Source organism: Myxocyprinus asiaticus, chromosome 50 (assembly GCF_019703515.2).
Source record: "Myxocyprinus asiaticus isolate MX2 ecotype Aquarium Trade chromosome 50, UBuf_Myxa_2, whole genome shotgun sequence".
Taxonomy (NCBI): Eukaryota; Metazoa; Chordata; class Actinopteri; order Cypriniformes; family Catostomidae; genus Myxocyprinus; species Myxocyprinus asiaticus.
The window spans coordinates 16,062,695-16,075,419 of NC_059393.1; the positions used below are offsets into that span (position 1 = coordinate 16,062,695).

Consider the following 12,725-nt stretch of genomic DNA (forward strand, 5'->3'; position numbering starts at 1 on the left):
CAAGTTAAGCTCAATTTACAGTATTTGTGGCATAATGTTGATTACCACAAAAATAATTTTGACTTTGTTGTCAAAGTGACATAACAATGGTATACCCTGTAATCTGGTAAACCTTGTAACACCAGTAAATCCTTGATTTTATTACACTAAAATCAGGTTAAGCTGTAAAATGTTTACATTTTAAGGCTATAGTGGAGATGGAGATGGTGGAGATGGTCTCACACTCAGGTTTGTTTATTCTGAAATTAAGTGAAATAACTGCACACAGGTGCACTCCAATTAATTAATCACATGGTTATGTACGTAATTACATATTAATAAAACATTATGGTTCCATAGTTTAACCTAGTAAATTGTTCTGGGGGATGAGTACTTCTATACACACTGCATATGACTCTGTTAAATGAGTTTTTATTGATGTAATTAGGACATTAAACAGAAGCGCTTAGCCGAATTGTCATATGTCTGCTCTTGGTTGGATTGTGTCTTCAGAAAAGTTGTGGAAAAACTGATCCCCTTTTTTAATAAGATGTGGTGTCCCTCAGTGGACTGTGAGTCCCACATACTGTATTGCATCCCCAGATGTTTGTCATAGGCAGTGAATATTTTTAACTCCAAATGGAAGAAACACAGAAGCAGAATAAAAAAGGAAGTAAAGACCATTAAAAACAAAAACAAAGGAGAGGTCTCCTTTTGAAGTGAGGCATCATTGGTAACTGTCATGGCTGAGTAAGAAATGGGAGGTATTGCTTAGGAGACTGAAATCTTCCCCTCCAGACCCCCTCTGAAGTGTTCAGCAATAAATTGGACCACCAAGCTTTGAGGGTTTTCCTTTGTCCCTTTCATGTTTATGTGTTCTCCAGGGACAGGAGGTGTGAATTGCTCTGAGTGACGGTGAAGGTTATGGAAGTGGGATGTAGAGTAGGGGAAAAAAAGGACTGGCAGTATTCCAAACATATGATCTGGGAATAGCAGATGGACATTTCAAAAGCAACCCAGGTTCACATTTCTCTATACATTGGACTGTAAGCCCATCCTCTCACTGGTCAAATAATAATTGGCACTGGGATTCCATCTCACTCTTCTCTTGTGCTCCCTCTATTCTATTGTACTGTGATCTCATTCTATTGTAACTCCTCTGTCATTTGCTGTGGATTAAAGTTGCTGTAAGCGATTTCAGCCATTCTACTGCCACGAGACTGAGCCGTTGAATAAGCCACACCCCGTCTTTCCAAAACCCCCCACTCCAAAGATAACAAATGAGTTTTACTGAGACCGACATTGTGCAGAAACGGTTGTTTAAAACAACAGCAGCATAATAGCGCCCTCAACAGACAACTGTTATGAACAACATGGCTTAAAAATGGCAGTAAGTCTCAATAATTCGCTGCAACTACAATACTATGAGAACTCACAAAATGATTGACAGGTCGAAAGCGCCATTGTCCGTGGCCTGTGAACACATTTTTATTTGCTGTTTACAGAGTCCAGTGCTGTCACAGAGACAGGTGAGATATCTTACGACACTTATTTCATTAATATCTTTCAGGGAGTAGGAAAATTTTTTGCATACCTTTCCATGAAAAAATCACTTACAGCACCTTTAAGGGATTCAGTTCAATTTGTTTGTATAGCGCTGAACAAAGCAGCGTTTCAAAGAGTAGTGCGTCAATAACATCGCAATACCAAATTATCAGTAGTTGGTACCAATACCAGTGAAAATTTGAGATTCAGTACCAGAGCAAAAACTAATACAACTAATTTCTAAATTAAAGGAATATTCCGGGTTCAATACAAGTTGAGCTTAATCGACAGCATTTGTGGCATAATGTTGATTACCACAAAAAATTTATTTTGACTCATCTCTCCTTTTCTTTAAAAAAAGCAAAAATCGAGGTTACAGTGAGGCATTTACAATGGAAGTGAGTGGGGCCAATTTTTGGAGGGTTTAATGCCAGAAATGTGAAGCTTATAATTTTATAAAAAGCACTAACTTTAATTCTTAAAAAAACAATTTGCTAAATTGAAAACACTATAAACACACATTATATGATGTTTTACCTTGTGAATTTCATTGTTTGTTTTTTTGTTTTTTTAAGGTACAGTCATTTAAAATCAGATGACTGCAACATGCTCCAAAAAAGTTGAGACAGGCGCAATTTAAGACTAATAACAATCTGATGAGTTAAAATAACAAGGCAGTGTGAAACAGGAGATGTTAACTGGTGAGGCAATCATATCATAGTATATAAGGAGCCTCCAAAAACAGCCTAGTCCTTCAAGAGTAAGGATCATTTGAGACTTGTCAATATGCCAACAGATGCTTCAGCAAATTGGATTTTGGGCATTTCACTCTCTACAGTGCTCAATATAGTTAAAAGATTCAAGGAATCTGGTCAAATCTCGGTGCATAAAGGGCAAGACGAAAACCACCTCTGAATGCGTGCGATCACCGATCCCTCAGACATCACTGTCTTAAAAAACATCATTAATCTGTAATAGATATCATGAACATGGGCTTAGGATAACTTTTGTAAACCTTTGTTAGTCAACACCATTCGCTGCTGCATCCACAGATGCAAGTTAAGACTTTACTCTGCAAAGCAGAAACCTTACATCAACACTGTCCAGAAGCGCTGCTGACTTCTCCTGGCTCGGTCTCATCTTAGAAGGAAAGTGGAATAGTTGAACCATGTTTTTTGGTCCAATGAGTCCACATTTGAAAAAGTTTTTGAAAAACATAGCCGTCGTGTTCTCCAGGCCAAAGAGGAAAAGGACCATCCAAGCTTTTATCAGCGTCAGGTCCAAAAGCCAGTGTCTGTGTGGGCCAAGGGTGCGTCAGTGCCCATGGCATGGTTAACTCGCACATCTGTGAGGGCACCATTGATTTTCCAGGGACGTCCCGGCATTTTCAGCAGGACAACTTCAAACCACATACTGGCCAATTAAGCAGAGAGTGCGGGTGCTAGATTAGCCTGCCTGTAGTCCTGACATCTTCAATTGAGAATGTGTGGTGCATTATGAAGCACACAATACGTCAATGAAGACCCCGTACAATTGTGCAGCTGAAGACCTGCATAATGGATGAATGGGGAAAAAAAATCCACTTTTTAAACTTAACAAACTTGTGTCTTCAGTGCCTAAATGCTTAATAAGTGTTATTAGAAGAAATGGGGATGTTTCACAGTGGTAAACACTTGACTGTCCCAACTTTTTTGCAGCTTGTTGCAATCATCTGATTTGAAAGATACTGTACAAAAAAAAAAAAAACAAACAAACAAAGAAATTCACAAGGTAAAACATAATATGATGTTGTAGTGCTTTCAATATAGCAAAGGGTGAATATAATTGACAAATCACTCCTTTTTGCTTTTATTAGCATTTTTTCATACTGTCCCAACTTTTTCAGAATTGGGGTTGTAACAAGAAATGTAATAAGAAATAATACAAAATCAAATAATGTATTGTTTAAGCTGTAAAGTTTTTTTTACAGTCTTTTTATGGGTTTTAGGGTTTGGTGACAATACATCGTCATGGCAACGAAGTTGTAAAATTGGCTATAACTTCACACAGAAAAGGATAATAAGTGATTTTATCACACTAAAATCTTTTTAAGATTATATTTACATGCATATTGTTTACGTCATGTAGCTATATTTTTGAGAAAGTGAGTATTTTAACATTCAAAAATTCACCACCATTCACTTCCATTGTAAGTGCCTCACTGTAACCTCGATTTTTTATTTTTGCATTTTTTTTTATTTTTTTATTTCTCCCCAATTTGGAATGCCCAATTCCCATTGCGCTCTAAGTCCTCGTGGTGGCGTAGTGAGTTGCCTCAATCAGGGTGGTGGAGGATGAATCTCAGTTGCCTCTGCGTCTGAGACCGTCAAGCCACGCATCATATCATGTGGCTTGTTTAGCACGTTACCGCGGAGATATAGTGCGTGTGGTAGCTTCACACTATTCTCCGTGGCATCCTCGCACAACTCACCATGCACCCCACCGAGAGCAAGAACCACACATTATAGCGACTACGAGGAGGTTACCCCATGTAACTCTACCCTCCCTAGCAACCGGGCCAATTTGGTTGCTTAGGAGACCTGGCTGGAGTCACTCAGCAGGCACTGGATTCGAACTCGCGACTCCAGGGGTGGTAGTCAGTGTCAATACACGCTGAGCTACCCAGGCCCCCTGATTTTTGCTTTTTTAAAGAAAAGGAGGGGCGAGTCAAAATACATTTTTGTGGTAATCAATATTTTGCAGCAAATGCTGTCGATTGAGCTTAATTTCTATTGAACCTGGAATATTCCATTAAGTCAACATTATATAAAATTCTCAGACAGTTATTCAAGACAAGTCAACTGTAATAAAATACGAGCAAAAATAACAAATTGCAATACAGCAAAGTTACAAATTGAGTAAAAAATGTTTGAAACTTTTCAGGTATCAAACAGCTGTATCAAGTATTCAAATAAACAGGCTGATTTAGTGAAAATAATTATGCAGATCAAGCAACAACACAAATCCGGCCACAAAAAAAAAAAAAGGATGCAGCAGACCACCACAATCTGACACCACTGTGATCCAGAAACCTGAATCATCTCTTTAACATGCTGAAAGTGCACTTGACTACACCGTAAATCTAGATATATGCCAGGTTATAACACTCTTCTCCATCATAAGATCATTATTTGATAAATTACTATTTCAGAGCTGATTACGCCTGCTTAAACTACATTGCGAGTGGTTAGTGAATAAGACAGGTTTTTGCGCTGAAATACAATGCACAAAAGTTAGGGTTAGTACTAGGGTTTGGGAATTCACCCTCAGAAATTGAAAACAATAATCAAATGTAAAATCAGCAATCATGTTGTGTGTCCCGTATTCTCTGTCAGCTGTATAGAATCAGAACTAGCAATGCACGATCTACCTGGTTTCATTAATCAAGTTAAACACCTATAATTGGTGCTCAGTGTTCATGCAGGAAATATTTTTGTGTATGTCACTAAAACAGTATGCACAGTTCCAGCCGTGTTCTTTAATCTCAGTTTCCTCTCCACACAGGAGTTGTCTTCCACTACCGTGCACCTCACGGCCGCTATGCACTCACCTTCGCCGACGCCAAGAGAGTCTGTCTGGAGAACTCCGCCATGATTGCCACACCTGCCCAGCTGCAGGCCACGTTTGATGACGGCTATGACAACTGTGATGCCGGCTGGCTCTCGGACCAGACTGTGAGGTTAGATCTAGAGAGTAGTCCATTTACTCAGCGAATTCTTTCTGACTCAGACGCATACATATATTTAGCATTACAGAAGTCTTTGAACATGAGGCATTACATCTATATTTATGTAAATCTGTTCCCTAGAGTATAATCTCTTAATCTTCTTTTTACTTTGACTTATAAAACAATTACTTTGTAGATCAGTACATTTAATACAAGAATTTCAGCCGCCTTGCCAATAATTAGTCCCCCTTGGATTCTAATCAGCTTCATGAAACAGAATAACGTAATGTCTTGAACTCTTCTGAAATACGCATGGATGATAATCAGCCAATCCAATTAATCAGATATCTAATCACTGCCTTGTTTATTGGCTGAATAAGATTCACCCCTCCCCTTACCAGCTGCACCCATCCAGCAACCCACTACTGTCGAAGGTTTGCCACCTCCAATCACTTCACTGTGCCTGCATGTCAGGCGATTATTGATTTCAGCATGCATATCTACCACTTATTGTCAGCTAGTAATTGAGCTGAGAAGCTTGGCCCTCACTGAATAAAAGCGGTAGCGGCCTTTTTCCTCTCCGCCTGGGAGAGCTCTAATTGGGCCATCTCCAGAGAAGCTTGGCTGCACATCAGTGAAGACGCAAACGTGCAATTAGTGCAAGTATATGGAGCCATCAGAGATCTCTGGACTAGGATGGAAAATATGTGGGCTTTTTTAATGGTTTTATGTAACCGACTTTAATATTTGGGCTCGAGTCTTGGATATGCAAGAAAACCCCCATCTGCTACTATCCTCTGAAACCCAGGAATGCCATGCATAATCTTTAAAGACTTTAGCCCGCACTCCAGCACAGTTTGAATCAATGTTCTTTAGAATAATTGCGCAGTTAGTCTCTCTTTATTGCTCTGAGTGTTTTATTTGCTTTGGCCCTCACTCCTACCCAGGTATCCCATCCAGTCTCCGCGTCCTGGCTGTTTTGGTGACAGGGAGGACTCACCTGGCGTGAGAAACTACGGTAGCAGAGACCACGATGAAATGTTCGACGTGTACTGCTTTGCCAACAACTTGCAAGGTACCATAGATGCCTTCAGTTACAGCTTAGTCATGCATGATGCTTCCAAAAGCAGTGTCTTTAATGTCCTCATGAGCAATGACCCAGACGCAGTAGATGCATGTTCTTGCTCATGTCCCAACTCTCAGAACATCTAAGTAGGTCAGCATCAGCTCAGCCCTAAGGTTTATGCCAGAGTGGGTACAGTGACATGATCCTGTTTATAAGGGCTGTCATTTTGTTTTAAGGGTGATTTTATGGAGAAATGGCAGTCCTGCCTCCCCCTGTGAATTATGATACCAAACCAACTTTGTTAAAAGTTTTTCATGTTTCAAGTTTAATGCTTGATATATTATGCAAAGGCCTGTGCTGGACTGACTTTGTTCCTTTTTTCTATAGTTTTCATCAAGAGTGTCATAATCAGCAGCATTTTTTGTAGAATTATGGATTATTAGCACAGATAATTTATATCTATCATACTCTACTTGAGTTTATTAACCTAGAGCAGGGTTTCTCAAACTATTTCTACCCCTTACCAGATTAAGAACTTGGGGTACAGAGGAACACTTTTTGTCCATTTATCTGAATGACAAACGCCCCATTTAATTCTTGTAACAGTTTAAGGGTGGGCAAGGAAGGAGGGTCTGGGTAGCTCAGCGAGTATTGATGCTGACAACCACCCCTGGAGTCGCAAGTTCAAATCCAGGGCATGCTAAATGACTCCAGCCAGGTCTCCTAAGCAACCAAATTGGTCTGGTTGCTAGGAAGGGTAGAGTCACATGCTCCTCGTGGTCACTATAATGTGTGGTTCTCACTCTCGGTGGGGCGCGTGGTGAGTTGTGCACGGATGCTGCGGAGAATAGTGTGGGCCTCCACACGTGCTACGTCTCCGCGGTAATGCGCTCAACAAGCCACGTGATAAGATGCACAGATTGACGTCTCAGATGCAGAGGCAACTGAGATTCAACCTCTGCCACCCGGATTGAGGCGAGTCACTACACCACCACGAGGACTTAGAGCGCATTGGGAATTGGGCATTCCAAATTGGGGAGAAAAGGGGAGAAAAAAATAAAAAATAAAATAAAACAACAAATAATAAAAAAAGGGTGGGCAAGGAGGTGGCGGGAACAGGCTGAACAGTCAACATAAAGGTTTAATGATAAAAACCCTAACCCAAACTTAAAACAACTTCAAACATAAACGAACATAAAAGATAAACGTCTCTCTCTCGAACTGGCACCTCTGGCTCCCCTTTATCTCACTGATCAGCTGATTCAGCACCAGCCGTGCACCATCACGGCCCAGCCACGCCCTCCTCCTCATCACACTCCTGCTATTCAGATGTGATTTTGGGCAAACAGTTGAAAAAGGACGATGCTAAAGACAGTCGTAAACGGGTTCCAAAATGTTTTAAGATTTGTCCACTTTAATCACATTCAGAGGTGGTCGAAAATACATGTGACCACATTGGGCTTGTAGTGAAAACGCTTATCCATTTAAATGCATTTGAGGAACAGCAAAGCACCGCCTACTCACCTCTCAATCAACTGATAAGCTAAAACAAGAGTTTTAACTTTGCCCGTTGCACGCAGCTTTTAAAAGGAAATAGCCATCCAATCAGAAAATATAAAAAGTGTGTAAAATTGCTTGCACAAGAACTTCATGGAATGTCTTCAGTTTAACTGATATCAACATGGAGTAACACAGACGAGAAACATGCACATCTGAAGCTCATTTAATACAAGTACTTCACTATAATGAAAGAGAATTTTAAACATCATTAAATGCAATAATTGCAACATGTGATTGGATCGCATCTTAATACCAGGTGTAAACCAGGCTAAAAAGTGGCCCAATTTACAGTTATGTTTGAATTCACCCTATGTACTCTTTTCTTAAATTTGGCATATGTTCTCCTTAAAATGATTGGATCTCAAACTTTCCCACTACCTCACGCTTTCCACATTTCCCCCTTCACTAGTATGCTCTCTCCCTTTCTTCTATCTATAGGTGAGGTATTCTACTCAAGTTTGCCAGAGAAGCTGAGCCTAGCATCGGCCTCCACTCACTGCCACACTCTAGGCGCTCAGCTGGCCACAGTCGGTCAGCTTTACCTAGCCTGGCAGGGTGGCCTAGACCGCTGTGATCCCGGTTGGCTGGCTGACGGCAGTGTGCGTTACCCTATCAACCTTCCCCGGCGTAACTGCGGAGGCGATGAACCAGGAGTGCGGACCGTTTACCACAACCCCGACCGCACCGGCTTCCCTGACACTACCAATTTCTTTGACACCTACTGTTACCGAGGTTTGTTTAACGAAGGTTTGCTCTTATAGATTCACAAAAAGGCCTTTTTTCTCCCAGATAAAGTGAAGATCTTTTGTTTTTTTTGGACCCTCAGGATTTTGACCCCATTGATGAGCTGGAAAAGTGCTCTTTCTATTCTCACACTCACTTTGAGAAGTTTCATAAAGAATTCCCTCACATTTTGCATACATTATTATGGCAGCATATTTCAGAAATATTTATATTCTGAATAACTCCATAACATCAAGAGACTCACCCTGGTATCTTAAATATGTATGACATAAGGATTAGGTTAAATTATTGAAAGTTGTTTTATATCAAGTACTTCTGCTTTTGTATGTGGGTAGTTGACATTGTATAATTTTCAGTGTTGTTATCTGAAGTCATTTACAGAAGAATGTAACTGTGTACTTTCAGAAGGGAATGCTGATGAGCAGGCAGTGATACTCCACCAGGCTTTGGAAACCTCTGATTTAAACTCTTCAAGCAATGAAGAGGTCCAGCTCCAAAGAAATGGAGCATTCCCTGAACCTTCTACCTGGACCGGTCTGGTAGATCTTGAAAAGGAAGATTTCAAATCCATCATAAACAACGAATCCTCAGAAATCTCAGAGGAACATGTTGTAATCCAACTTAGGCCTGGAGAGAGGTCTGTAAACTGGGAGGATGATGGCACCAAAGAAGCTTTGGAGAAAAAAGAGAATGTTCAAGGGGGCTCGGCAAGAGAGGAAACCGATGAGAGAGATGATACAGAGGATCCCAAGGCATCTCCTGATCCTTCCTTGACCACGCCATCCTCCTCCACACAAGCTCAGACCAGCAACAGCGTGATTTCCAACTTTGTGAACTCAATCCTAAAGCCCTTGAGGTATTGGACCGGCACTGCAGAGACTGAGATTCCAGCCACAGAGTCCAGCCTCTACAGAGGAACCTCAGAAATGGCTATGCCTGCCAGGACAAAGCCAAGCAGAAGGAAAGCAAGCAAAGGAGGTGCTGATAACGCCATCTTGGAGCCTATTACTAAGGAACTTTCATACATCCCCTCCTCATCAAATCCAGAGGAAGGCCTTTTGGAGCAGGAGAAAGAGGTGGTCTTTGTGGCTGCACAGCAGGAGCTACAGAGTCCAAGCAAATCCCAAATAGAACATAAAAATTCTCAGACCGACAGCTTAATTGGTCCATCCAGAGGTAAGACCGGTACTTTTTCAGCCTGTTCTATGTGTTGCAGAACACAAAAGGAAAAATGATAATGAATATCATAGTCCGTCTTTTCAGTGCAATGGCACTTGATAGTGCCTCACTTTAAAGCTTAAAAAAGCACCCAAAAAGTATCATAAAAGTAGTCATTGCAGCTCTTGCATCATATTCAAAGTCAGCTGAAGGCATTCAAATGTTTTGGTGTGAAACAACCTGAAATTTAAGTCATTTTTCAGTTAAAAAGTTTGTTCACATTGACTTGAACATGCAAGAACTTGCATTTTTTAGCGATAAAAAGAAAATATTTGTCTCATTAATGAATAGGGATGTGCGAGACTAGTTACTAAACAGTACCGATACTGCTAGATGACACTGGAATTTCTAGTAGGTTAATATTTTCCCCCATTAAACTATTCAACATTTTTACACATTTACATTTGGCTTTATATTTTTACAAAGGCTGCACTTAAATTACTGTCATGTTAATGTTACATATTTTAAATATAATTAATAAAACAAATACTATTTAAAAAAGAGGATATCTTGAGCAGATACGTTTAATTTCACCTCAGGCTGCGCATGCTTCTCGTGGCGAACTGAGGAAAATGTCCTCTCGCTAGATAAGCAAACTCAGCAAATTAGTTATGAAATCACTTCTGTGGTGGTGCGGGAAGCGGATTTAAGTCATCTTGAAATCTGTGCGGCTTGTAAGTTATTTTCTCGCCGAGCTGGCTTTTTCAGGTGCAGGATAATAGCCTCAGGTGAATCAGGTCCCATCTTTCACAAGACTATGTTGATGTGTTAATTTTGCCCATCAAAAATGTATGCTTTTGAGTAAGTAGCCTAGAAAATTACAGTTTTAAGCTATATATACCATTTTTTTACCCTGCTGATTAAGAAGGCTATTTTTATAGATGTGCTGACTGCTTAACGGATTAAACTATCTTTTATTCTGTGTGCACATCATGTTTAAAATACATTAGGTTTACTGTATATTTCTCACAGACCTATTTTTTCTATCCTATTGCTATTTTTTCTTTTTTACATCGTAACTTATTGGTTAACGTTTTTTACTGAACAGCTTTCATATTAGATCAATGGCTAATGCATGTTGTGAAGTACTCACAACTTCAGTGCATTTTTTCTCTCTTGTAGATTTGGCTTACTTGTTAATTATTTTCAACAATGTCCTGATTGTTTTAATATGTTAAGTAACTTTTACTTGGTGAATTCCGTTTAAAACAGGCTGTTAGGGTTGCTCTATTGGTCCTGTACTGTTCATACAATTGTTCTCAGTAAATATGCCTGTATTCGCTAACGTTGATTCAGTGAATGCATGTCATGTTCCATATTTAATGTACAATGATCATAATGCAAGGCTATCACGTCGCAGATAAATGCCCCTATTCAGCAGAATTTAGTGTCGGGTTTGGAATATATGAAGTATTTTAAATGGGTTGCATAAAGTTTTTTTTTTTTTTATGTTTTCTGAATGTTTCTTACTTTTTAGACAAGTCGACTAGTTGACTCCAAAGTTTTCGTTTAAACGTCAGTGAAATTAGTCATTCCGCACATCCCTATTAATGAAAACTTTCTAAATAATTTGTGATGTCGTTCTTCAGACTCTACTGATTAAATGCTTCTAACAAAAAAGCATGTGTTAAAGGCAGAAAATGCAAAAAACAAACAGAAAGTGACGTCTTTCTGCTCTTCCTGAATATTACCGTAGTTTTCAGAATAGGCACACTCAAATATTTTCATTGCGGCTGGCTTGTTACATGTTTTTTAGTTTTGATTTGTAAAAAGTTCTGATGCTTTTAACATCCCTACTTCTAACCCTCAATGCTCACTTTTCTTACATGTCAACTTAATTATGCCATCTACTCTGACTACAGTCTATTGGGTGCCTAAAAAATTGCCCTTGGGTTTCAAAACTGCTTCTCTGTATCTGTGGCACAGCTTGCATTTGAATGTTTCATTGTTTCTGAGAAAGAAAACAATATGGTACTGCAAAAGGCACAGTAAGAAGATGCTATCTTTTGGGAGGGGGGTAGGAGGCATTTTGATCTTGAGGGTGGGCAGCTTGTTGTCTCTTTGTTGAATCAGGAGGGATTCCCCCTTGATAATTTTGCCATCCCAGGTCCTTGATTTAAAATAATATATATGCAGTAGAAAATGCATAATTTGTCTTGTTTACATTCTGAATTGATAGCGCTAATGCGCTAACATGCTATACGCTGCCATAATATGCAGCAATTACAATCTATCATTGTAAATTATGATGACACTGATACAACTGCAAAGATGGGTGTATAAAATTGATAATGGACAGAATAAAGACAAAAGAATGATGAAAGACATACCTAGCTTTGGGCAGGTGTGTGAATGGCATTTCAGCTCCAGATGGCAGATGAGTGAATGGGCACTTAAGAGTATTTGAGTAGATTTGATTCCTTTTTTAGACTAATTTAAAACTAATTCCTTTTTTAGGCTAATTTTCTTGGAAAATGTCTCTATGCGAACGATCATACAGATGTAGGTAAATTTGCACCAGCTCGCTAATAACTCTGCACGCTGGTGTGTTCATGTTGATTGATCTTAACTGACTGAACGGGAATTAGCTGTCAGCCTCAAAGAAGGTGGAACGCCAGGTCACACCTATAGATGACGTGGACCAATGGCAGAAAAGTGTTTAGCAGCCAGTAAGGAATTTTCCTGAAAGTTCACCCTGGTGAGCTGTTACTAACTACCGAAACAAACGCAAAAATACCTTCTTTTTGGCCATATTTTGTTCTAAATGACGTCACACATGTTTGTTCTTCTATTTCGTAGAAAGTGTGCAGGGGTCTTAATGCCACCCAGCTCCCCCTTAGACACGGCCATGCACTGAAAACTGTCCATTATTTTTAGGCACATCCACTGAGAGGGGAGGTTACAACC

At 39.8% G+C, this 12,725-nt stretch overlaps 1 protein-coding gene across 1 annotated transcript in view; it reads left to right on the forward strand.

Moving 5' to 3' along the window:
• LOC127439051 (neurocan core protein-like) overlaps positions 1–12,725 on the forward strand; it is a 106,076-nt gene that overhangs the window by 14,520 nt on the left and 78,831 nt on the right. The window contains exons 3-6 of the mRNA XM_051695075.1: positions 5,068–5,242; positions 6,178–6,305; positions 8,295–8,588; positions 9,006–9,776. Coding sequence (XP_051551035.1) covers positions 5,068–5,242; positions 6,178–6,305; positions 8,295–8,588; positions 9,006–9,776 — 1,368 coding nt within the window. The remainder of the gene's footprint in view (positions 1–5,067; positions 5,243–6,177; positions 6,306–8,294; positions 8,589–9,005; positions 9,777–12,725) is intronic.